The 25,661-nt window shown below is 38.5% G+C and overlaps 1 protein-coding gene across 32 annotated transcripts in view; it reads left to right on the forward strand.

Moving 5' to 3' along the window:
• The window catches only part of BRCA1 (BRCA1 DNA repair associated), a 55,899-nt gene that overhangs the window by 4,990 nt on the left and 25,248 nt on the right, over nucleotides 1-25,661 (forward strand). For 6 of the 32 annotated variants that reach the window (XM_023652478.2, XM_070227203.1, XM_070227208.1 and 3 more), the window contains exons 3-11: nucleotides 1,680-1,733; nucleotides 10,398-10,475; nucleotides 11,421-11,509; nucleotides 12,094-12,233; nucleotides 13,256-13,361; nucleotides 15,054-15,099; nucleotides 16,347-16,423; nucleotides 17,049-17,165; nucleotides 20,877-20,965. In XM_023652478.2, coding sequence (XP_023508246.1) covers nucleotides 1,680-1,733; nucleotides 10,398-10,475; nucleotides 11,421-11,509; nucleotides 12,094-12,233; nucleotides 13,256-13,361; nucleotides 15,054-15,099; nucleotides 16,347-16,423; nucleotides 17,049-17,165; nucleotides 20,877-20,965 — 796 coding nt within the window. Of the gene's footprint in view, nucleotides 1-1,679; nucleotides 1,734-10,397; nucleotides 10,476-11,420; nucleotides 11,510-12,093; nucleotides 12,234-13,255; nucleotides 13,362-15,053; nucleotides 15,100-16,346; nucleotides 16,424-17,048; nucleotides 20,466-20,876; nucleotides 20,966-25,661 lie in introns of all 32 variants that reach the window. The other 26 variants (XM_070227205.1, XM_070227209.1, XM_070227211.1 and 23 more) reach the window with 8 other exon arrangements.

The raw sequence follows: 25,661 nt of genomic DNA on the forward strand, positions 1-25,661 counted from the left end.
GCACTCCCTATCCTCCTTACCCTGCTTTATTCTTCTTTTTAGCACTATTCCCATATGTTCTTGTTTATTTCTCAATCAACTGTCTCCCACAACTAGAATGTAAGTTCTGTGAAGGCAGTTTTGTTCACTACTCTATTTCCTTCTCCAAGAACAGTGCTTGCATTTAGTAAATACTCAATAAATACTTGTTATATTAGTAAATGAATGAATTTCAGGAAGGCCTTGGGATTTTGTGGATAGACGGGTGGGGATGGGAATTTGCATGATGTGTTTTCTCCAAATTTTTATGTTTTCTATTTTCTAAATTTTCTTCTGTGAGTATTTGTTAGATTGTTTTTACAAAGTAATCATAAACCAAACATCATGTACCTCCTGAAGTGATGTAATGAAAGTACACAGTACTACCTGTAAAGTGTTCTTGTCAAAACATTGAACCTGAATTTGATCAAGCGTGTAGGTCTAGTTTACAGGAAACAGAGGCTGGAGGAACATGTTAAACCTCATCATAGGGTTGCAATTAGCAAAATCCAGAATGTGGGAAATTCTGTATTTTTAAAATAAATGACGAAGGAGAAAAAAGGAGGGGAAATCTATAGATTAAAAGAAACTTGAGACATATCAACCAAATGCAATGTGTGGATCTTGTTCGAATCCTGATTTAAATAGATTTAATTATTAAATTTTTGTGAGACAGGGAAATTGGAACATTAATCGCATATTAGATGATATTAAGGAAATTATTATTTATTTATTTTTTGCTGAGGAAGATTTGCCCTGAGCTGACATCTGTTGCCAATTTTCCTCTGTTTGCTTGAGGAAGATTTGCTTGAGTTAACATCTGTGCCAGTTTTCCTGTATTTTGTATGTGGGTTGCTGCCACACCATGGCTGCCGATGAGTGGTGTAGGTCCACATCTGGGAACCGAACGTGGGCCACTAAAGTGGAGCACACTGAACTTAACCACTAGGCCATGGGGCCGGCCCCCAGGAAATTACTTTTTAGGAGTAATGATGGTTTCATGGTTATGCTAAAAAAGTCTTTATCTTTTAAAGATGTGTTCTGAAATATTTATAGATGAAATGATATGATGGCTTGGATTTATTTTAAAATAATCTGGACTTTGGGTGTTATTATGGATGAAATAAAGTTACTGTGAGTTGATAATTCTTGAAATGGGGTGATGGTACATGGAGTTCATTTTACTCTTTTATTTGTGTAAGTGCTTAATTTTTTATATTAAGAAATTAAAAATAAAAAGGCAATCACATGCAGAAAACTGCTGTAAGGAATCCAAAAGAAATACAGGAAGTTTTTGTCTTTGTGGAGCTTAAAGTTTAGTTAAGATAGGATGTGCATCTACAATGATAGCGCACAAAACTGTGTCTGTGAAAACTAATTAATATGAGTAATATCAGCTAATCTTTGAGATGTTAAAGATAGTATAGAGTATTAAAAATTGATATATTCTGTTTTGATGTCTGAAAGCTCAGTGAGGATAAGGATCATATTGTATTTTTGGCTCCTAGCACAGCAGACATTTAATAAATATTTACTGAAGAAACTTAAAGCCTTATCTTGACTCCTTTATAGCAGTTTAAAGATGAACTTATTTACTAAGAATATATTTATTTTTGAATGAATTATTGAACCTCATTTATTTTCTTTTCCTTTCCTTCTAGTCTGGAGTTGATCAAAGAGCCCGTTTCCACAAAATGTGACCACATATTTTGCAAGTAAGTTTGAATGTTTTATGTGGCTCCATTATTATCTTTTGTGCTTATTCATAGCAGAGGAAACACCTAACTTTGTAAAAGCTTTAGCTTCTTCAATTAAGTGAAAAAGAAAAATCTAACTATTTCATTCTGCCTCACAGAGTACTTAGAAAGTCATCTTAAGTTGGTTGTAGCCATAGTTCCTTGTAAAATATGGGCGCATTTATCTAGTGGGGTATGAAATCACTTTGAACAGCTGTTTGCTTTTTGTGTCCATGGGTGAAAGCAGATTGCAAACAATTGTGAAACAAGCAAATTGTGTTTCATCCTTCCTGTTCATTTCTGCATGTCCTTTTGCTTTCCCCTTTCTAAGATTCAGTGTTTGCCTGGTTCATAATCCTTGTGAAGATAGGAAAGGATCTGATATTGGTTTATATTTAAGCTGAAATTCATTCATACCAATGATTCAGATTGTATTTACATTTTTAAGAATCTTGCCCATTGAAATGAAAATGTTTCTTTTTTTAATAGAGGTAACATTGGTTTATAACATTATATAAATTTCAGGTGTACAATATTATAATTTGACTTCTGCATAGAAAATGTTTCTTGATGGAAGAATTTCAGAAAAAGTTTGTTAGGTGATTTAGTGAAACAAGGGGGTTTTCTCCTTTCCTGATGTTAAGCTAAGATTAAGACTTGCCCTGAAAGCCAACTTATTTGTTTTTAAGTATTTTTTCTTTTTTAATTGAAAAAGCAAGCAATGTCCATAGTAATGAGTTTACTAGCACAAAAGGTTAATATAATGCAAAGCATGTTTCCCTCCCACCCCAAAACCTTTGTCTCTCCCTTCCCGCCCCAGAAACAACCACAGTTATCAATTTCTTATCTATCCTCTCAGAAATTTTTGAATTTAAGAGTTCTTAACTTAGGATTTGTGAATGGTTTTCATGAATTTCCTGGAATTATATTGAATTTAAATTCAGTTGTATTAAAAAATGTGCAGTTTTCTAGGAAGACAATCTATAATTTTCATCAGATTCTTCGAATATTCCCATAATCTAAAAAATGTGAAGAGCTTCTGTGTTAAAGATAATGAGGGCTGGCTGAAGCTGAAGGAAACCTGTTCCCTTTGGGGGCATATCCTCTGAGCACAAGTCTGCCAGCTGACTGGCCCTTTCCTTCCTCAGAATTCTACCTTATTCTTCCCATTCATCGGTCCCAGCAAGGGTCCAGAGCCCATTTCCACTGTCTCTTGCCCCTTTCCTATGTCACCCCAGTGGCCTAGATCTGTTCCCAACAGTTTCTTTCTGATTTCTCAGGCCTTTCTCTCTGGTCAGGTGCCAGGGCAGCATAGCTTTGTCTCTCTGCTTGGAGAATTTTTAGTTCTGTGGCCTCTAGTGGGAAGCTTCTTAAACGTGTAAGACCAATTTCTTTGTAGATCAATACTTTTGTTAAACAAAACGTAAAAGTCTCAGTATTTAAAAAATTATAGAGAGCTGAAGATTAACCTTTTAAATCCTGGGACTTCACTGTTTCTTGATGAGAATCATTCTGAAATGTACTGTATGCTTTCCTGTCACCTTGAGTAATTAATACTCAGTATTATAGTGAGTAAAGAATAGCTTAGATTATGAACATTCATTACTTTGAGAGCTTGTGGAAGAAGGAATTTACAGGCAGAGGAAATAATATGAGCAAAGGTACAAAGAGAAGAAAGTAGAATATGTCCAGCAAAAAGAAACTAACTTTGCATGTGTGTATAGGAGTTGTGTTAGAAGAGGGAGGAGCCCTCAGAGAGGATGATATTCGCAAGAGAGAGAAGGTCCAGGAGGAGGTGGAAGGGTTGGAAATAGAAGATGGATGCAGGAAAGAGAAATAGTTATTTATAAACAGTCATGAAGGAAAAGGAGAGTAATTCTACAGAAAGGTTTTGAGGTAGGGCAGGGGGTACGTGAGGTGGTTTGAGCTCGGTGAAGTTGGAGGTGAAGACATCTGTTGAGTTTGAGAAGGTTAAAGTTGACAGCTGGGGGAGAGTGAGAAAAGCTTGCAAATCCTAAGCAGAAGAACCAGCCATAGTTTAAATGATACATTAGAATTACAAGTTTAGTATAGTGCCCATGTGATAGATCAACTTTTTCATGATATCTCTTTTGTAAAACCTTTATAACCTGAATAACACCTTGATCTACATGATAAGAAAGCTGGGGAAAAAAACCCCAAGCATAAATTGTATTAATTCTGTTTTCTCAGGATGAATTCTAATTGCTAATGATAAAACTGTTTTACTGACCAGGCTGAGCCTATAGTTCTGAAATCTTTCATGAGATGTACGAAAAGATAATAGTACTCATCTAGAAAAAAATTACTTAGGCTTTCCATGCATTAGCTTGCAGTTTCCAAACAACTGATGAAATGTGTAATACTTTTTGGAAGATCTAGAACCACATTGTCCAAAGAGATATAATATGAGCCATAAATGTAACTTCAATTTTCTTTTCTTTTTTTTTTTTTCTTTTTCTCCCCAAAGCCGCCCGGTACATAGTTGTATATTCTTCGTTGTGGGTCCTTCTAGTTGTGGCATGTGGGACGCTGCCTTAGCGTGGTTTGATGAGCAGTGCCATGTCTGCGCCCAGGATTCGAACCAACGAAACACTGGGCCGCCTGCAGCGGAGCACGCAAACTTAACCACTTGGCCACAGGGCCAGCCCCTCAATTTTCTAATAGACAGATTACTAAAAAAAAGTGAAATTATAGTTATATATTTTAACCCAATTATGACCATTTTATCATTTCAAAATATAATCAATATAAAAAATATTAATGAGATACTTGACATTCTTTTTTTGTGGTAAGTCTGCAACAGCCTGTGTTTTTCCATACTTACAGTACACCTTAGTTCAGACTAGCCACATTTTGAGTTCTCAATAGCCACGTGTGGCTAGTGGCTGCTGTATTGGACAACACAGCTCTAGGAACATACTACTCAGAGTGGGACTCATGGGCCTGAAGCAACTACATCACATGGGAACTTGCTAGAATCCCAGCCCTACCCCAAACCTACTGAATCAGAATCCGCATTTTAACAAGATCCTCAGGAGATTCTTATGCACATTAAAGTTTGCGAAGCAGTGTTCTGGAATGATAACTTTCCTATATACTTACTAGAAGGATACTAAGAGGGACCAGACCGGGGATGGCTGAGGTCTAAAGACTAGATAGACCCAGTAAGGCAAGTCTTGGAGTCAGCTAACTGAGGAGATCCAGATAAGTTGGTAAGTCAGTGTCAGGGAGGTTTGATGGCCAGATACATTAGATCATGATATCTGGGAATTCTGGACCCTTGCCATGAGTCGGTATGTCAGAGATCTAGAAATAGGCAAGAGATGGATAATCTAGCAAGTAGGTTGAATATAGTCTCTCAGGAGGCTAGCAGCAGAAATGAGCAGAAGTTTAGAGTGGTGGTTATAAGGGAAGAAAAGTAGTAGGGATCCAGCCATAGGAGGCTGAGGGTTAGGGGTAAGATTCTTTTCCCTAGGAGACAGGAGCCTTGACCCATGGGACTGGGATACTGGGCAAGGAACCTAGGCAGAATCTCCCAGATGAAGAGTTTGAGATAGATTCTTAATTGTTGGATCTAAAGTAAGACGAGGTTTGATCAAGAAAACAGAGCTTTATTATAGAAACTGACAAGGTTTAGTGGGACCAGTAACATTAAGTGAATGTTGAGATGGTAAGCTGTGGAGCTCTCGGGATCTTTATTTCCTTTTTTTTTTTTTTTTTTGAGGAAGATTTGCCCTGAGCTAACGTCTGCTGCCAATCCTCCTCTTTTTGCTGAAGAAGATAGGCCCTGAGCTAACATCCGTGCCCATCTTCCTCTACTTTCTATATGTGGGATGCTTACCACAGCATGGCTTGCCAAGCAGTTCCATGTCTGCACCCGGGATCCAAACTGGTGAACCCCGGGCTGCCAGAGCGGAACGTGCACACTTAACAGCTGCACTACCAGGCTGGCTCCCTTTATTTCCTTTAACTAGGACCATATATTGGTCCATAATCTTAGCTCTGTTGACAGGAATCCAGGGTACCCAATATAAGCGAAGCCAGCCAAAAGTCACCTTGCTTTTATTTTGGCTAGACTTAGAACTTTTTTTTTTTTTTAGAGCTTGGCACCTGAGCTAACAACTGTTGCCAATCGTTTTTTTTTGTCTTTCTCCCCAAATCCCTCCAGTACATAGTTGTATATTTTAGTTGTGGGTCCTTCTAGTTGTGGCACGTGGGATGTCGCCTCAGCGTGGCCTGACCAGTGGTGCCATGTGCACGCCCAGGATCCGAACCAGCAAAACCCTGGGCTCCTGCAGCAGAACGAGCAAACTTAACCACTCGGCCACGGGGCCGGCCCCAGAACTATTAATTTATTGCTTCCTGCCAGGATAGACTTGGACAAGCAACTCAAAATTAGATGAGTTTCCATAACATTGTTAAGTTGCTCAGGGTATAGATGTGTTCAAAATGAGTACTCTGAAAACTCCTCCAAATTAGTTTGTGGCACTGTGATTTTACTATTTTCCATCAGCTTTTTCTTAAAAAGCTGGAGCCACCCTTCAGAAAACATACTACATTTGTTTAAAAACTGTATTGCCTGTCCTTAGTGTCTGGGCTTTAGAAATCCAAGAAGCCCAAAACTTGTCTCAGACCTTTTCACTGATAACCTCGTATAGAACTTATAATGTGTTCTCATTTAATTAGCGTATCACATAGATTCCCCAGAATTTAATAAATTCTTCTGAGTCCTGAAAGATATGCCAGTGTTCTGTTGATCTGTCAATATTTTCCTTAGCTCAGTCTTTTCAAGTCATGTACAAGTTCATTTTCTCTTTTGAATTTAGTTAACAGCTTTTATGCATCTGTTCTTTTTCTAGCATAAAGAAAGATTGGAATCCATATCCTGGTTGATTTCTACATACCTAGTTCCTCTGCGTTATTTATCTAATCATTGCGCAGGCTGCAACATTTGATAGCTTAGCTTGTCGCTGTAGTTTAGCTACTGTATTCTGCAGTACTGTGTTCAGGGAATCCCCTCCCTACCCCTACTCTGAACTGTTGAATTTGCCAGTGTAATGCATTGATGCCTCCTAGAGCCATTATGATAGAGTACAGGTGGTATTTGCATCTTCTCAAGGAGTGGTAGCCTCTGTTCTGTGGATCTTTAAAGGGAATTTATAAACAGTGCAGGTAGCTTTTTTTTTTTTTTAAAGATTTTATTTTTTTCCTTTTTCTCCCCAAAGCCCCCCAGTACATAGTTGTATATTCTTCGTTGTGGGTCCTTGTAGTTGTGGCATGTGGGACGCTGCCTCAGTGTGGTTTGATGAGCAGTGCCATGTCCGCGCCCAGGACTCCAACCAACGAAACACTGGGCCGCCTGCAGCGGAGCGCAGCGCAGGTAGCTTTTTAACACTCCTGTCCCCGAAACTACAGAGTTGTTGTTGAGTGCAAGGTGGCAGTTAAAGCATCCGTATAGGACAAGAAGGACCCCTGAGTCTCCTTGGCCATACCTGCCTACATTCACTTTTTCTGTAGAAAGACCATGGGCTTTGCTGCAATTCAACCCCAGATCCAGTAGCACCTTCACCTCTTGATTACTGTGTGATCTGGGACAAGTCTCTACAGTAAAATGCAGGTAATTGTTATGTGGATTAAGAGAGGCAATGCATGGCCAGTAAAAAGGATTCTGTAAGTGTCTGTTGACTCACCGTTTCCACTCTCTTTTCAGCTCCCTTAATCTTTTCCTTCCTGGCTCTCTTCAGTGTCAGTGTCTGCTCTCTACTCCCTTCGCCAGTTACCTCCCTCACCAGAATATTATGTCCTTTATAATGGCGGGGATTTTGTTTTGCTTTTCCACTGTATCCCCTGCATCTACAACAGTACGGACGTGTAGTAAATAGTGGTTGTATGAGTGAATCACTGCGTTTAATTATCATCACCACAGCACTCTCTACTGCTCTCTTCCCTTTTTTCCTTTCTGCCTTTCTTTTCTCTTCAGTCTTCTTTTGTCTTCTTCCTAAGGGAACATGGATCTTTATAGACATCACAAGCCAATGGGAACAGTGTTTTCCTTTGTTAAGGAAACTGACTTAGAATATGTTGCATATGTTCTTCAAGTCTTAGCCATACCTATTGTCTGAGACAACCAACAAAATTGTTCTACATTCAGAGCTGTTCTAAAAGCCCAAGTATCTCAGAAGGCTGTAGCCTTCTTCATCCTTAAGCTTCTAGTGAGCAGTGTGGTTATGCCAGACGCTGTATCAGGCATTGTGAATATAAAAATGAACACGTTTTCTTCCTGCCTTGAGGCTTTTTGTTTTTTACATTTTTATTGAGATGTAATTTACATGCTATAAAATTCACTCATTTAAATTGTACAATTCATGTGTGCCCAGCTAGCTCAGTCAGTAGAGCATGAGACTCTTAAAATGTACAATGCAGGTTTTTTTAGTGTATTAACAGAGTTTGCAACCATCACTACAATCTAAGTTTAGAACATTTTCATCACCCCCAAGAGAACCCCTGTACCCATTAGCATCTACCCTCCAGTCCCACCTCCCACCTCTTCTTAGGCAACCACAAATCTACTTTCTATCTCTATAGATTTGCCTGTTTGGGATATTTCATATAAATAGACTCATACAATATGTGGCCTTTTGCTTCTGACGTGTTTCACTTAGCACAATGTTTTCAAGGGTCATCTATATTGTAGCTTGTATCAGTACTTTATTCTTTTTTATGGCTGAATAATATTCTGTTGTGTGGATATACCACATTTTGTCTATCTGTTCATCAGTGGATGCACACTTGGATTGTTTCTGCTTTTTGGCTATTGGCTATTATGAATAATGCTGCTGTGAACATTTGTGTACAAGTTTTGCATGGACTTAAGTTTTTGTTTCTCCTGGGAAGAAACCTAGGAGTACAATTACAGAATCATATGGTAGCTCTATGTTTAACATTTTGAGGAACTACCAAACTGTTTTCCAAAGTGACTGCATCATTTTATATTTCCACCAGCAGTGAGTGAGAATTTCACTTTCTTCACATCTTCTCCAATACTTATCTGTCTTTTGTCTATAGCCATCCTAGTGAGTATAAAGTGACACCCCATTATGGCTTTGATTTGCATTTTTCTGATGAATAATGATCTTGAGCATCTTTTCATGTACTTGCTGACAATATGTATATCTCCTTTGGATAAAATGTCTATTCAAATCCTTTGCCCATTTTTTGAGTTATTTCTCTCTTTATTATTGAGTTATAAGAGTTCTTTATATAGGACCGGCCCCATGGTTAGTTTCTGTGCTCCACATTGGCGGCCCAGGGTTTCACTGGTTCAGATCCTGAGTGTGGGCGTAGCACCACTCATCAAGCCATACTGAGGCAGCGTCCCACATAGCAGAGCCAGAAGGACCTACAACTAGAATATACAACTATGTACTGAGGGACTTTGAGAAGAAGAGGAAGGAAAAAAGAGAAGATTGGCAACAGATGTTAGCTCAGGTGCCAATCTTTATTAAAAAAAAGAGTTCTTTATATATTCTGGATGTAAGTTCCGAATCAAGTGATTTGCAAGTATTTTCTCTCATTCTGTGGATTGTCTTTTCACTTTCTTCATAGTATTATTTGTAGCACAAAAGTTTTTTGATATAGTTCAACGTATCTATTTTTTTCTTTGGTTGCTTGTGCTTTTGGTGTTTATTTATTTAAGAAATCATCGCTTGGGGCCGGCCCTGTGGCCAAGAGGTTAAGTTTGTGCACTATGCTCTGGCGGCCCAGGGTTTCACCAGCTCGAATCCTGGGCGTGGACATGGCACTGCTCGTCAAGCCACACTGAGGCAGCATCCAACATGCCACAGCTAGAAAGACCCACAACTAAAAATACACGGCTATGTACCGGGGGGCTTTGGGAGAAAAAGGAAAAATAAAATCTTTAAAAAAAAAAAAATCATTGCTTAACCCAAAGTCACGAAGATTTATAGTTTTAGTTCTTACATTTGGTTCTGTGATCCATTTTGAGTTAATTTTCTGTATTGTGTGAGGTAGGAATCTAGCTTCATTTTTTTGCATGTGGATATCTAGTTGTCCTGTCACTATTTGTTGATAAGACTGTTCTTTTTCCATTTTATTGTCTTGCTGCCATTGTTGAAAATCAATTGAGCACAGACGTATGGGTTTATTTCTGTACTCTCAATTCTATTCCGTCGATGTCTTTGTCTATCCTATGACAGTAGCACATTGCCTTGATTACTGTAGGTTTGTAGTGAGGTGCTGAGTTTTTAAAGTAATTGAACTACTTACCATTCATGTCTGATTATGCAGCATGAAATAATTATGAATATATCATTAAATGTGCCATATTAACTTTTTAATAAGTTTTATTTGGTCGTAACAGTAAGCCATATGCATGTAAGTTCAGTTTTCATAGATCATGCCTTATGTAGTTTGGTTTTATGCTTATGCAGCATCTAAAAACAATTAAAGGAAGACATTGGTTGTAATTCACCTGCCATTACCTTTAAAGTGTCTCATAAGGGCAGTTGTGAGATTATCTTTTCATGGCTACTTGCCTTTTGAATATTCTGTCTACCAAAAAAAGTAACTTGAATTGTTCTTTTCATTCTGTGTGATTTATAGATTTTGTATGCTGAAACTTCTCAACCAGAAGAAAGGGCCTTCACAGTGTCCTTTGTGTAAGAATGATATAACCAAAAGGTATATAATTTGGGTAGTGATGGGAGGTTGGAAGCAACAACAGCAGGAAAAAGTAGAAATTCCTTAATAAGACAGCTGCTTTTCCTATCAAACTATTCATCAGCAGAAAAATGTATAAAAGGGTCTTTAGCTGACAGGGTAAATTATTTCTAAAGTCATTTTTATGCAAGTTTTATGGTATGTCTGCCTTATATAGATATGGCAATTCATTGCGTTTTTCTAATGCTTCTGGATGGTGCAAGAACTTGCAGTCCTGTGTAAAGTAGAACCGTACCACCCTGCCCCCATTGTCTCCTGATCCTGCTTTTATTTTTCTTCTTTGCATTTATTTCTACTTAATTGTTTACACACATACAATGTATGTTGTGAGACCCTCTGGCCAGGATGTAAGCTCTATTAGGGCACTGACTTTGCCTCAGTCAATATTGTTTTTCCAGTGTTTGGCACATAATAGTCACTCAGATATTTAAAGGAATAAAGGGATTATATTGTATCACAACTTTCCTAAGTGAAATCTCTCTTTGGACATTGTTATCTATCTGTGTTTTCAAAATAATATAATCGTGGTTTGACAGAAATCACTGAGAGGTTGAAGTGAGAGGTTGGGTGGATGGGGTTCAAATGTTAAGAATTGTAAGTTCTCTGTGCAATGGATTTATATCTACTAGGGATTCAGAGTACTATTGTATTTTAGATAGTTGTAGGCTTTTGGTAGACTCAAATGGCAGAAAAAATTATAAAAGCAATCAATACTGCCACACAGTTTATTCTGATGTCAATGATGTTTTGATTATAGTGTAATGTCACTAATGGCTCTGTTCTTTGAATATGGTTTTTCTGTTGCTGTATCTTTTAAAAAATTTGTTTACATGTCTTTCTTTATTTTAGTATTCTTAAAAAGCTGATAATCACTTGCTAAGTGTCTCTCAAACAATTTAATTTCAGAAGCCTCCAAGAAAGTACAAGATTTAGTCAACTTGTTGAAGAGCTGTTGAGAATCATTCATGCTTTTGAACTTGACACAGGACTGCAGTGTAAGTGTTGCATAGCCCCAGGGGCCAATACTCAAGTGACTTTCCATTAAAACTCAGGAAGTTTGTGCAGTTATTTTCTATGAATAGGTGATAAGAACTTTTGGTCTAGGTTAATTTTAGTTCTTTAATCTGTAATCTATTTTTTAAATCATTCTCACTGGTCTCACATCTTACTTTATCAATCCTAAGATGCACATTTTTCACATTTTAACATCTCCAAAATTGGGAGCAATTTACTATCAGTGGTGTGTCATTGTTTAATTGTATGTTTTCTTTCTTAGTGATAGAGAAAATGATAGTCCATCTGACATCATTGATATCTTAGATTCAGTGAAATATGGTATTAATAGGCAAATTTGTTAGTATTGAGGTGGAAACAAAGGAGTAGAAATAACTTTGGCAGTCTGTGTGTTTGTTCCTAGAAGTAGAATTTCCAAAGTTGATTTTTAAAAAGTGGTAGGTAACCTTTAATGCTTTGTCTTAATACAACAAAGAGCATACACAGGATTTCTCTTGGTTCTTTGATTACAATTAACACATTTTTTTCTAATGACAAAAATAATGTTTTCCCTTGTAATTCATAGTTGCACATAGTTATAGCTTTTCAAAAAAGGAAAATGACTCTCCTGAGCGTGTAAAGGAGGAAGTTTCTATCATCCAAAGTATGGGCTACCGAAACCGTGCCAAAAGACATCGACAGAGTGAACCTGAAAATCCTACCTTGGTAAAGCCATTTTCGTTTATTCTGGTAACATCTCTTCATTGAGTATTGTGAATTAGTGAATGTGGTAGATACTGATGGGTGTATGTAAAAAGTCGCTAAACAAGGTGAGGTGGTAAATAAAGTGGTTAGGCAAGTGTTGTAATGAGCAAGAGTTAGAGGAGTTGAGAGAGGGTCCGTGTACCTAACGTGGGTGAGAGACCTCGCAGGCCCTTCCCCTGCTTCCCCCATTCTGATGCGTGTCTAAAATAGCCACCTGGTCACTGATGGTTTTAAGCTTGGTAGTTTTTAAAATAACAATCTTCTGGCAATTCTCCAGGCATAAGGAAGTATCTTCTAATTTCCTGTGAAAAGTTGTCTGAGGAAAAGAAAAATCAGTTTTTAATGTTTGAAAATTGCTTCAACTTAAAAGGTATAATTGTCAAAGAAAATGCAGTTATTTGTTCAGTTGTTACTCGTGTATAAATGAATAATGGAGATCTTAAAAATAATAATTTTCTTGGAACCAGCATTCATTTTTCAGTAGATGTTGAAGTGCTCAAAAAGAAGGAAAGCTTCATCAGAGTAATGTTGGGTTTTAAAATATTCTTTCTCGTATTGAACATTCTCAAGATTGCTGGGTTTTTATTCTTTTCATTCATCCTTTTTTAAAATTTATTTTCTCTTAGTTGCCAACCCTGTTATCATGTGATTGGAAATGTGTACTAAATGAATCTCATTCCCTTTTTATACTGTGACATCAAGTATTAGCTTCCAAATATGCTTTTCTCATACTTCAAAAAATTACAGATAATACCTGTTCAGTTTAGGAAAATTTAAAACAACAGAGAGAGGAAAAAATATTCAAACCACACGTAACTCATACATTTTGGTATGTAGTTTGCCAAGTGTTTTTTCCAGGTGTCATAAATTTTAGCTAATTGATTATGGTCTGTTTGTTTTGTCCATGACCTCAAGTTTCCCTTCAGGAAAAAAAAAAAGCACAGAACTGGCTAACACTTAGTTGATCATTCTTTACTGCTTAGCAGGAAACCAGTCTTAGTGTCCACCTCTCTAACCTTGGAATTGTGAGATCTCTGAGGACAAAGCAACAGATACAACCTCAGAATAAGTCTATCTACATTGAATTGGGTAAGAGTCTCAGATTTTGTAAGTTTAGAATAATGGTTGCTGGATTCTTTGTCTTACAGTTTTACCAAAAACCTTGGTCGTAATTTATACAACGGCAGGAAGCTTTGGAGAGTGAAAATAAAATAATTTTACTAGCCTTATGATGTGTTATAAATAACGTAAAAGATGCAGCTATCACCTTGAAGAACCTTACTATAATTTATAAAGAGAGCAAAAGGAAGGCTGTCTGGTTTTAAGTATGTGTAAATATATTTTGGAAAGATGGAGAGTAGGGATAGGAAAGAACATGATGACTTGGCTACAGCATTTGGCAGGATCCAAGATAAATTGTACTAGACTAGAAAGACTTTTTTTTTTTGAGATTTTTTTTTTCCCTTTTTCTCCCCAAAGTCCCCTGGTACATAGTTGTATATTTTTAGTTGTAGGTCCTTCTAGTTGTGGCATGTGGTACGCCGCCTCAGCATGGCTTGACGTGCGGTAGTTGAAGTACAGTGCCATGTCCGCACCCAGGATCCGAACCGGAGAAACCCTGGGCTGCCGAAGCAGAGCACACAAACCTAACCACTCGGCCACGGTGCCGGTCCCTAGACTAGAAAGACTTTTTTATTTTATTTTTTTTAGGAAGATTAGTCCTGAGCTAACATCTTCTGCCAATCCTCCTCGTTTTGCTGAGGAAGACTGGCCCTGAGCTAACATCTATGTCCATCTTCCTCTCCTTTATATGTGGGACACCTACCACAGCACGGCTTTTGCCAAGCGGTGCCATGTCCACACCCGGGATCCGAACTGGCAAACCCCGGGCCACCGAAGCAGAACGTGTGCACTTAACCGCTGCGCCACCAGGCCAGCCTCTAGAAAGACTTTTAAGAAGAGCTGAGGGGCTGGCCCCGTGGCCGAGTGGTTAAGTTCGCGCACTCCGCTGCAGGCGGCCCAGTGTTTCGTTGGTTCCAGTCCTGGGTGCGGACATGGCACTGCTCATCGGACCACGCTGAGGCAGCGTCCCACATGCCAAAACTGGAGGGACCCACAACGAAGAGTATATGACTATGTACTGGGGGGTTTTGGGGAGAAAAAGGAAAAAAATAAAATCTTTGAAGGAAAGAAAAAAAAGAAGAGCTGAGCTCCGTTCAAATAAGTCTTTCTAATTGTCTTATCTTATACAATATATTTATAATTGAAAATAGTGCCCTTCTTTTGGGCTCCCAAGTACCACTATATGTTTTCTACAGCACTTACTGGATTCTCTTGAACTTATCTGTATGTCTTTTCTCCTCTTAAGATCCTAAGTTCATAGATGACACATGTTGTGTCATAAAAATAATCAAAATAATTAAGGGTGAATATTTAGGAGCACTTAACTGTAATCCATGCGCTGTTGTGCTTTACTTTTTAATTCGTTTACGGCGCATGACAAACTACTGAGTTTGTTACTGTTATACTTATTTTACAGATGAGGAAATTAAGGCACAGAGAGGTTAAGAAATTTCTAGGAATTCTGACTTCAGAGTCTGTGCTTGTAACCACTTCTCTGTATTGCCTGACGTGTATCACTACTGCCATAGAGTGGGTGCTCAGTAAATATTTCTTGAATGAATATCTGTTTTGCAAAAAGTACATTTTTTTAATTTAACCTTTTCAATAAAAATCCTTTTATTGATTTATTATTTGGGGGTACTGGGGGAATTTTTTTAGGATCTGATTCTTCTGAAGATACAGTTAATAAGGCAAGTTATTGCAGGTGAGTCAAAGAGGACTTTTGTCTATGAAGCTGGCATTTTTGTATTTAGTTAATATTAAGGATTGGTATTTCTTTAGGTTAGAATCATGGCATTGGAGTAGACCTTAAAGATCATCTGCTCATTTTATAGCTGAGAAAACACCCTTTTTGTTTGATTTCTTTCTTTCGTTCCTTTTTTTTTTTTTTTGGTGAGGAAGATTGTCCATGAGCTAACATCTGTTGCCAGTCTTCCTCTTTTTTTTTTTTCCTCCCCAAAGCCCCAGTACATAGTTGTATATCCTAGTTGTAGGTCATCCTAGTTCTTCTATGTGGGATGCCACCACAGCATGACTTGATGAGTGGTGAATAGGTCTGTGCCCAGGATCCTAACTGGCTAACCCTGGGCTGCTGAAGCAGAGCATGTGAACTTAACCACTCCGCCATGGGGCTGGCCCATTTGATTTCTTAAAGAGTCTGTAAGAGCTTAAAATATCAGTAGAACTCCGCACAGACTTGCTTCTAGTAGCAGGTTGTGCTCTAGCTTAGTTCCTCATGGACAGTAATATTGACACAGTGGGAATTGTGGCAGGTGAAAACATTAGAGGACTCTTATTTTCACTTCTTTCCTTCCTCTGTTCCTTAATTCCATCTATCCTTCAAACTTTGTCTATATAAATTATACGATAATCTACAAACAACTCTCAGCTGGGTTACCTGTCAAATTACTTTCCATAGGATTATCGTTTGACCCTGAGATCTGTGATGGTTTATCTGAACAATGATGGTGTCATTGCCAATCAGATTTTATTTGCAGATGGCTTTTTCCTAATCTTTGAATTAGAAGGAAATGGTTTTTAGCCTGAAAAGAAGCGCAGAAGGCAGTGTTGGCAAGTGGTGCATTCTTTGCCTCCACTGGAATGTCTCCTCCATCCCAGTGTTCCCTTTATTTAGATATACTTTTAAGTTTTGTTGGGTTTTTCTTTACTGTCTTTTGTCTTTGTCTTCTAGCTGTCATTTAAATTTTGGTTCTCATTTGTGTGTCCATAAAGCAATGTTCCACACTACTGCTGTGATTTTTGTGACTGTGTGTCCTGAGTCTTTGACCATTCCATTTTGACTAGAAGTTACTAAAGGAGAGAATAGATTTCAAAAAGTGAATCAAATTGATCCGCTTATTGCAGCCCTAGAATGCTTCATCTTGCTCATTTGACAACTCTGTGGGCATATAACTAGTGTTTCTCATTAAGGCTTCTGTCTTTTCTCCATAGTTTGGGAGACCACGAATTGTTACAAATCACTCCTCAAGGAGCCAGGGCTGAAGCCAGTTTGAATCCTACAAAAAAGGGTAATGGCAAATCTTCTCAACTTAACAGGTAGTGAAGAAAGAATGGTTAGTTGCAGTACTGTAATTAGATTATTCTGAAGACCATTTGGGACATTTATAATTCACATCTCTTGGCAGAGCTAGAATATCATTCTTTCTCAGATGTCATGGTACAGCCTGATCTATTTCAATGGCACTAGACTGATGTGATTATAATAGTACCCTGTGTGACTGGTTGTTGCCTTTTATTTTTAATTGATATGTTTGTGCTTCATCTTTTGCATACTGGTATTTAAATATAGGGAGGATGAGTGTGAAGATAGAACAGAGTACTGTATGTCTGATGCCCAAACAGTTTGCTTTTAATTCACTGTTAGAGGTTAGGAAAGTAAGAGATGTGGTTTATGAGTAGGGAGAATTCTGAAGTTAAAATTTTAATTATCTTGAGTGGAAATAATGAGAATCTAGATAAATAGGAATTAAGCGAAAGAGTGTGAGCTACATCTTCAGTATACTTGGTAGTTTATGAGGTTAGTTTCTCTAAAAATAGTGAGTTGCTTCATTTCCACCCTTAAGTTGTATTAAGTTCATATTTTTCAATGATAATTCACTTTTTAAGCACCTTGTTGTTTTTGTATACTTTCAGCTGCTTGTGAGTTTTCTGAGAAGGCCATAACAAATATTGAACATCATCAATCCAGTAATAAAGATTTGACCACCACTGAGAAGCATGCAGCTGAGAAGCATCCAGAAAAGTATCAGGGTATTTCTGTTTCAAACTTGCATGTGGAGCCATGTGGCACAAATACTCATGCCAGCTCATTGCAGCATGAGAACAGCAGTTTATTACTCACTAAAGACAGAATGAATGTAGAAAAGGCTGAATTCTGTAATAAAAGCAAACAGCCTGGCTTAGCAAAGAGCCAACAGAGCAGACGGGCTGAAAGTAAGGAAACATGTAATGATAGGCAGGCCCCCAACTCAGAGGAAAAGCTAGTTCTGAATGCTGATCCGCTGTATGGGAGAGAAGAACTGAATAAGCAGAAACCTCCACGCTCTGACAGTCCTAGAGACTCCCAAGATGTTCCTTGGATAACACTGAATAGTAGCATACAGAAAGTTAATGAGTGGTTTTCCAGAAGTGAGGAAATGTTAACTTCTGATGACTCATGTGACGGAGGGCCTGAATCAAATACAGAAGTAGCTGGTGCAGTAGAAGTTCCAAATGAAGTACGTGGATATTCTGGTTCTTCAGAGAAAATAGACTTAATGGCCGGTGATCCTTCTAGTGCTTTAATATGTGAAAGTGAAAGAGTCCGCTCCAAACCAGTAGAGAATAATATTGAAGATAGAATATTTGGGAAAACCTATCGGAGGAAGGCAAGCTTCCCTAACTTGAGCCACATAACTGAAGATCTAATTATAGGGGCATCTGCTATAGAACCTCAGATTACACAAGAGCGTTCACTCACAAATAGAGTGAAGCATAAAAGGAGAACGTCATCAGGCCTTCATCCTGAGGATTTTATCAAGAAAGTAGATTTGGCAGTTGTCCAAAAGACTCCTGAAAAGATAATTGAGGGAACTGACCAAATAGAGCAGAACAGTCATGTGATGAATATTATTCCTAATGGTCATGGGAATGAAACAAAAGGCGATTATGTTCAGAATGAGAAAAACGCTAACCTAACAGAATCATTGGAGACAGAATCTGCTTTCAGAACTAAAGCTGAACCTATAAGCAGCAGCATAGGCAATCTGGAACTGGAATTAAATATCCACAGTTCAAAAGCACCTAAGAAGAATAGGCTGAGGAGGAAGTCTTGTACCAAGCAGATTCATGCACTTGAACTAGTAGTCAGTAAAAATCCAAGCCCACCTAATCATACTGAACTACAAATCGATAGTTGTTCTAGTAGTGAAGAGATGAAGAAAAAAAATTCTGACCAAATGCCGGTCAGACACAGCAAAAAGCTTCAACTCATGGAAGATAAAGAACCTGCCACTGGAGCCAAAAAGAGTAACAAGCCAAATGAACAAATAAATAAAAGACTTGCCAGTGATGCTTTTCCAGAGCTAAAATTAACAAACATACCTGGTTTTTTTACTAACTGTTCAAGTTCTAATAAACTTCATGAGTTTGTCAATCCTAGCCTTCAAAGAGAAGAAATAGAACAGAACCTAGGAGCAAATCGACTGTCTAATAGTGCCAAAGACCCCAAAGATCTGATATTAAGTGGAGGAAAATGTTTGCAAGCTGAAAGATCTGTAGAGAGTTCCGGTATTTCATTGGTACCTGATACTGATTATGGGACTCAGGATAGTATCTCACTGCTGGAAGCTGACACCCTAGGGAAGGCAAAAACAGCACCAAATCAATGTGCAAATCTATGCGCAGCAATTGAAAACCCCAAGGAACTTACCCATGATTGTTCTAAGGATACTAGAAATGATACACAGGGCGTTAAGGATCCATTGAGACGTGAAGTTAACCACACTCAGGAGACAAGCATAGAAATGGAAGAGAGTGAATTTGATACGCAGTATCTACAGAATATGTTCAAGGTTTCAAAGCGTCAGTCATTTGCTCTGTTTTCAAATCCAGGAAGTCCAGAAAAGAAGTGTGCAACAGTCAGTGCCCACTCCAGGTCCTTAAGGAAACGAAGTCCAAAAGTCACTCTTAAATGTGGACAAAAAGAAGGAAAGGAGGGAAAGAAAGAGTCTAAAATCAAGAATGTGCAGTCAGTTCACACAACTGTGGGCTTTCCTGTGATTTGTCAGAAAGATAAGAAGCCAGGTGACTATGTCAAATGTAGCACAAAAGAAGCCTCTAGGCTTTGTCAGTCATCTCAGTTCAGAGGCAACGAAACTGAACTTATTACTGCAAATAAACATGGAATTTCACAAAACCCATATTATATACCATCACTTTCTCCCATCAGGTCATCTGTTAAAACTGTATGTCAGAAAAACCTGCCAGAGGGAAAGCTTGAGGAACAGTCACTGTCACCTGAAAGAGCAATGGGAAATGAGAGCATTGTTCAAAGTACAGTGAGCACAATTAGCCAAAATAACATTAGAGAAAGCACATTGAAAGAAGTCAGCTCAAGCAGTATTAATGAAGTAGGCTCTAGTATTAATGAAGTAGGTTCCAGTGGTGAACACATTCAAGCAGAACTAGGCAGAAACAGAGGACCTAAATTAAATGCTATTCTCAGATTAGGTCTTATGCAACCTGAAGTCTATAAGCAAAGTCTTCCTATAAGTAATTGTAAACATCTGGAAATAAAAAGGCAAGGAGAAAAGGAAGTAGTTCAGGCTGTTAACGCAGACTTTTCTCCGTGTCTAATTTCAGATAACCTAGAACAACCTATGGGAAGTAGTTGTGCTTCTCAGGTTTGTTCTGAGACACCTGATGACCTGTTAAATGATGACGAAATAAAGGAAAATATCAGCTTTGCTGAAAGTGGCGTTAAGGAAAGATCTGCCGTTTTTAGCAAAAGCGTCCAGAAAGGAAAGTTCAGAAGGAGTCCTAGCCCTATAGGCCGTACGTGTTTGGCTCAGGGTCACCAAAGACGGGCCAGGAAATTAGAGTCCTCAGAAGAGAACACGTCTAGTGAGGATGAAGAGCTTCCCTGCTTCCAACACTTACTATTTGGTAAAGTAACCAATCTACCTTCTCAATCTACCAGCCATGCTGCTGCCACGGAAGGTCTGTCTAAGAAAACAGAGGAGAGCCTAGTATCATTGCAGAATAGCTTAGATGACTGCAGTCACCAGGTGGCGTTGGCAGAGGCATGCCAGGAACATCACCTGAGTGAGGAAGCGAGATGTTCCGGTAGCTTATTTTCTTCCCAGTGCAGTGCGTTGGAAGACTTGCCTGCTAATACGAACACCCAGGAGCCTGTCTTGATGTTTGATCCTCCTTCCAAACAAGTGAGGGAACAATCTGAAAACCACGAAGTTGTGAGTGACAAGGAATTGGTTTCAGATGATGACGAACGGGAACCTGGCCTGGAAGAGGATAGTCACCACGAAGAGCAGAGTGTGGATTCAATCTTAGGTATTGGAACCAGGTTTTCATGTTTGCCCCCGTCTATTTTATAGAAATGAGCTAAATGTTTATACCTTTTGGGGAGCAGCACGTTTTACGATTTTCCAAGTACAAGTAAAGTAACTGCTTCTTAAACTTTAAACATTTTCCTCCTAAGGTGCTTTTCCTCAAAAGTCCTTCATTCAGTTAGAACACCTTTTCTATTTGAATGAGATTTAATGCCCGGATTCTTGGTGGACTTGCTTCTGGTTTTCATTGTTATGATTTCTAAGAAATCCAGGTGTCCCAAAACAAGGATGGTAATCATTTTCTGTGACATGAAAGTGAAATTTGTCCTGCCAATGGGAAGAAACAGATGCAGCAAGTTGCAGTATTTGCTGTCTGTTTTTACATCAGAATCCATCTTTATTATCATTCCAGATGAAGTAGCGTCCGGGTATGTGAGTGAAACAAATCTCTCGGAAGACTGTTCAGGGCTCTCCTCTCAGAGTGATATTTTAACCACTCAGGTAAAAAGCATGTGTGGATGTGTGCTTCTGGTGTCCTCTGCATTCAGTAATATGCATTCCGCATTCTTACATTTGCTTATATCATCCTTTAGAATTAATGGTGTAACAGTTGTGTGTGGTACCTTGTCTCCTCAAATTAGATTGTAAGCATCTGGATGGAACTTATGCTACTTTTTATTGCGTACACACACACACACACATACACATACACATACACATACATATACATATACATATACCACGTAGCTCACTGCAGAACACAAAATACTGAATTTAATGAATAAGCTAAATCTTCAAAACCCATTTGCCCTATAGCAAAAACATATACAAAAGCACTACTGTATCAAAGAGAGAGGTGTGTTTATTCTCAGTGCCAAATTGGAGCCTACAGAGTTCTCTTCCTATTAGAGACTTTGTAGCCTTTCACTGTTTTGTTGATATTTCTTTCCATCTTTTCTTTTTGAATCTGCTGGTTGTTTGTTCTTTAGTGCCTATAAGTCCTCTTTTTTCTTCAGAAGGAATGTACACAATTTTATTTCCTGTACCCATTGGTCAAGACCAATGTTTTGGTGACTTTTGAAGGGGATTGCAGTTTTGTCATATCTACAACATTTGGTAACATGAATGTTTCATCACTCTAGGGAGAATAGTCTACCAGAAAAAGTGTTCTCTATCATAACATTTAAAAATTAATGTTACCTCCTCGTAGAACCTGGCTCTGTCTCCTAATTTTTATATTGTAGAAGTGGCACCAAAATTTTCCAAGTTCTCATATTCAAAAATTCAGGCTCATGTCAGCTTATTTTTTTCAGAATGTGCACACAGTGATTGCTGGTGGTAATAGTGGTGAGAGCTCTATACCTGGCCGTGTTACTCTAGGCAATTTACTTATCTTCTCTGAACTGTAATAGGCACATTCTTAAAGTGAAGAATCCTGGACTGCCTTGAATCATCCTGCCACGACTTCTTTTTCTCATCTAAATCTTAAATGCATCTTCAGCTGCCAGCAAGTGAATGACATTTTTTCTGAACTTCCTGAAGTGCCAGGATAGATAAAACTGAGAAAGGCCTGATAGTCTTCTAAAGTTATACATGTGCATCATAGAAAACTTAGAAAATACAGATAAAGAAAAATTATCCATGGATGAATCTTGAAAACCTTGTTAAGTGAAATAAGCCAGACACTACAGGACAAATATTATGATTCCACTTATAAGAGGTACCTAGAATAGTCAAATCCGTAGATATAGAAAGTAGAATAGTACTTGGGTCGGGGGGACGAGATGGGGAGTTACTGTTTATTGGGGACAGAATTTCAGTTTGGGATGATGGAAAAGTTCTGGAGAGAGATAGTGATGATGGTTGGCAACAATGTGAAAATATTTAATGCCACTGACTATATACTTAAAAATGGTAAATTTTATCACAATTTATAAAGTCATCCAAAGAGGATAGTTTGGTAAATTTTAGCATTTATTTCTGGAAAGATACACAGAAGACGGGTAATAATTGGCCTTCAGGTGGGGAAATAGATGACTGAAGAGAAGAGGAAGAAGGAAGCCTTACTTTTCTCTGAATATCCTTTTGCACCTTGAATTTTATACCAAGTGCTTATATTAACTATTTAAAAAATTAAATTCTATGAGTTATCTAGACAAAATTCCTATTAACTTATTGGTATATATTCTTCCACTCTTCCTGTATGTGCACTGGGGTATATGTGTATACCTTATCTTTAAAGATATTCAGATAATACTCTACATACTTACATTGTAATGTAGTTTTTGCTATGTCATTAAGTTTTCTTCAATGACTTTATTTTTAGGATATACCATGATTTATTCAATCAGAGTCAGAGACACAGTTTGCTATTTTGCACAGCACTGGAGTAGTATATTGATAGCTAAAAATTTGCCCACATCCCCAATGATTTCCTTAGTATAAATTCCTGGGACTGGAATTTTTGGTCTTTTTTTTTTTTTGAGGAAGATTAGCCCTGAGCTAACATCTCCTGCCAATCCTCCTCTTTTTGCTGAGGAAGCCTGGCCCTGAGCTAACATCCGTGCCCATCTTCCTCTACTTTATATATGGGACGCCTACCACAGCATGGGTTGCCAAGCGGTGCCGTGTCCGCACTTGGGATCCTAACTGACGAACCCTGAACCAATCTGTGCTCTTTCAGCCTCTCTGGTACTTGGTAGTTCCCATTTTCCTGAACCTTTGCCCACACTGGGTGGTATCCAGTTTTAAAATATTCTAAATCTTGGCATTGCTATGAGGACTACAAAGAGAGAGGGCTTGTCTTCTACTGCCCATTTTCTATGCAGAGCAAATCCCTCTAGCCTGCTGGAGTCAGGAGAAAACCTTTGAGATGACTGCCTGTTCTGTACCTGAGTTCTCACCAGTATTCTCCACTTCTGCAGGATTGCCATGGTGACTAAATTAATGAAAAGACTTAGGAGGCCTTTTCTCTGTTTCCAATTCCTATGATTCTTTCTGGGAATGGATTTGGGGCTCTGTCAATATGCCTTTCACCTTTTTGTCCTTTGTGTTTTAAAGTAGGTTGGAGTGTTCCTGATCAGCAGTTTCTGATTCCATCTGCCTTAGCCATATTCTGTTATATTTAACATTCAATAAACTACCTCCTTGTTTTTTATATTCCTGATCTTATTCCCAGAGATATGTCTATTTGTTCAAGATTCATTTTGCAAAGTGTTTTTATCAAGCATCTACTCAAAACAGAGCTAGTCAGATATTAGGGCTAACTTGAATCTAGAGTAGCACAGACAGGCAGAATGAAGTGGGATCTTTCCCTCTCTGTTATACAGAACTGAGGAGAAGTATATATAAGAGACAGAGAAATCCTAATTTGGTATCATTAGCATCTGTTTTTTATCAAAGACTGATTAACTATATTCATTTGGTAACTCATTTCTGCATTAAACATTTACTGAGTACTTACTGTCTGCTAGGCATTGGGGATACAAAAATGATTAAGGAAAGATTCCTCCCATCAAGGAGGGTCATATATTCCACTTTAGTATACTAACGCATGAGCAGTATAAATGAAGTAGTGAGGGATCCCCTGTTCTGACGGGATGTATTGGTGAGGACTTCCAAAGGAGACATTTGAGCTGGGCTTTGAAAGATGAGAAGAATTTTTCCAGGTTGGAAAGAGAAGGGAGGCAGCAATCGAGGCAAAGGCACAGAGGCATGAAATGCCCACAAAGCACAGAGTTGTCCTGAGTGACTGGAAAACAGAGCATATGGGTAGTTTTGGGGAGAAATAAGAGATAAGATGGGGCTGTGAAGGGCTTTTTGAATGCTATGCTTAGGAATTTGGACTTTATCCTGAGGGCAATAATGAGTGCTAATTATATAGTGTTCAGAAAGTATTAACTTATTATCTGAGCAGTGGCATACCGCCAAGGTCCTTATGGAAGAAAGAGACATGATAAACATGGCTTTTAGGGAACTTCCACAGTAATGTAGCTGTATTAAAAGTAGAGATCAGAGTAGCATGGTGGGAATAGAAAAGAAGAGGAGGGCTAATTCAAGAAAGACTTAAGAATTAGAATCAAGAAAACTTGGTCACCAATTTGGGTTTGGTCTCCCAAGTGTATCTGGCCGATTGCCTACAGGGGAATTTGTCTAAGTTATAAAGTAATTCCTCTGGGAAACCCAAAGGAAAGTTATCTAACTATAATTCTCCCATTACTATTTTTGGATTTTCTAACCTGTTGAACAGCTATGTAGAGGTTAGATGTGATGTTCCTGACAGTAGTGCCTAAAACAGCTTCTGAAGCTTATTGGAAATCTGTGTGGTGTCATTCCAGATTTACTGAGGCAAGCCTTTGGCTAGGGTTTGATCAGTGAAGGAACTACTCACAAGCACCACGTGGTGGCAATGGCGCTGCTGCAGACTTTGGCAGCAAAGCAGTCTCAGGGTAGCAGTGGAAGCCTTTGTGAAACTGGGAATACGTTTTCTGCTCATAAAAACCTCCTGAAAACTGAACTCAGTGTAGCAGGAGAAAGTACGTGGTGTTTTTAGTAGAGGGCCAAGTCATTTTCAAGGATCAGAAGAAGAAGAAACGGAGGGTGAAACAATCTGTGTTTCCCCTGGGTTTGCTGGCAACCACTGATGCTCCTTCTAAAAGTAATGAAGAAGTGTATGTTTTGGAAAGCTCCTTACTTACCAAATACTTTGCTTATCAAAACCCTTAGATTTAGCAGAGTTTTTCTTAAAATGGAGAAATAAACCTCAGGAGCCCCATAAGCTAGAAGAGCCCATTATCTTGAATTGAAAACAACAGCTGCTCTCACAGGCTTTCCTAGGGCTCTTTCTGTTGGATCCTTCCCTCTAGCAGGTCCTGCTCTGTGATCTCCAGGTACCCTGTCCCCATCCAGAAAGGCAGAACCATGAGAACTGTATGCCCAACACTAGGACAGTGCCTGGCATCTAAGAGATGGTCAACAAGTAGCTGTTGAATGAACAAATAGATAAATTAATGAATTAGCTCTTTACTGTTTCCGTTAGAAACTAAATGTTCAGAGACTCCCAGAAAAGGAAGAGTCCTCACAAACCAGAAATCAGACATTTTTATATAGACTAACCAAAGTCTCTTGTGAGTTCCACAATACCAAATCTTTGAAACACAGCCTGTGTGAAATGTTAACAGAATCATGCTAATTTTAA

This window comes from Equus caballus, chromosome 11 (assembly GCF_041296265.1).
Source record: "Equus caballus isolate H_3958 breed thoroughbred chromosome 11, TB-T2T, whole genome shotgun sequence".
Taxonomy (NCBI): Eukaryota; Metazoa; Chordata; class Mammalia; order Perissodactyla; family Equidae; genus Equus; species Equus caballus.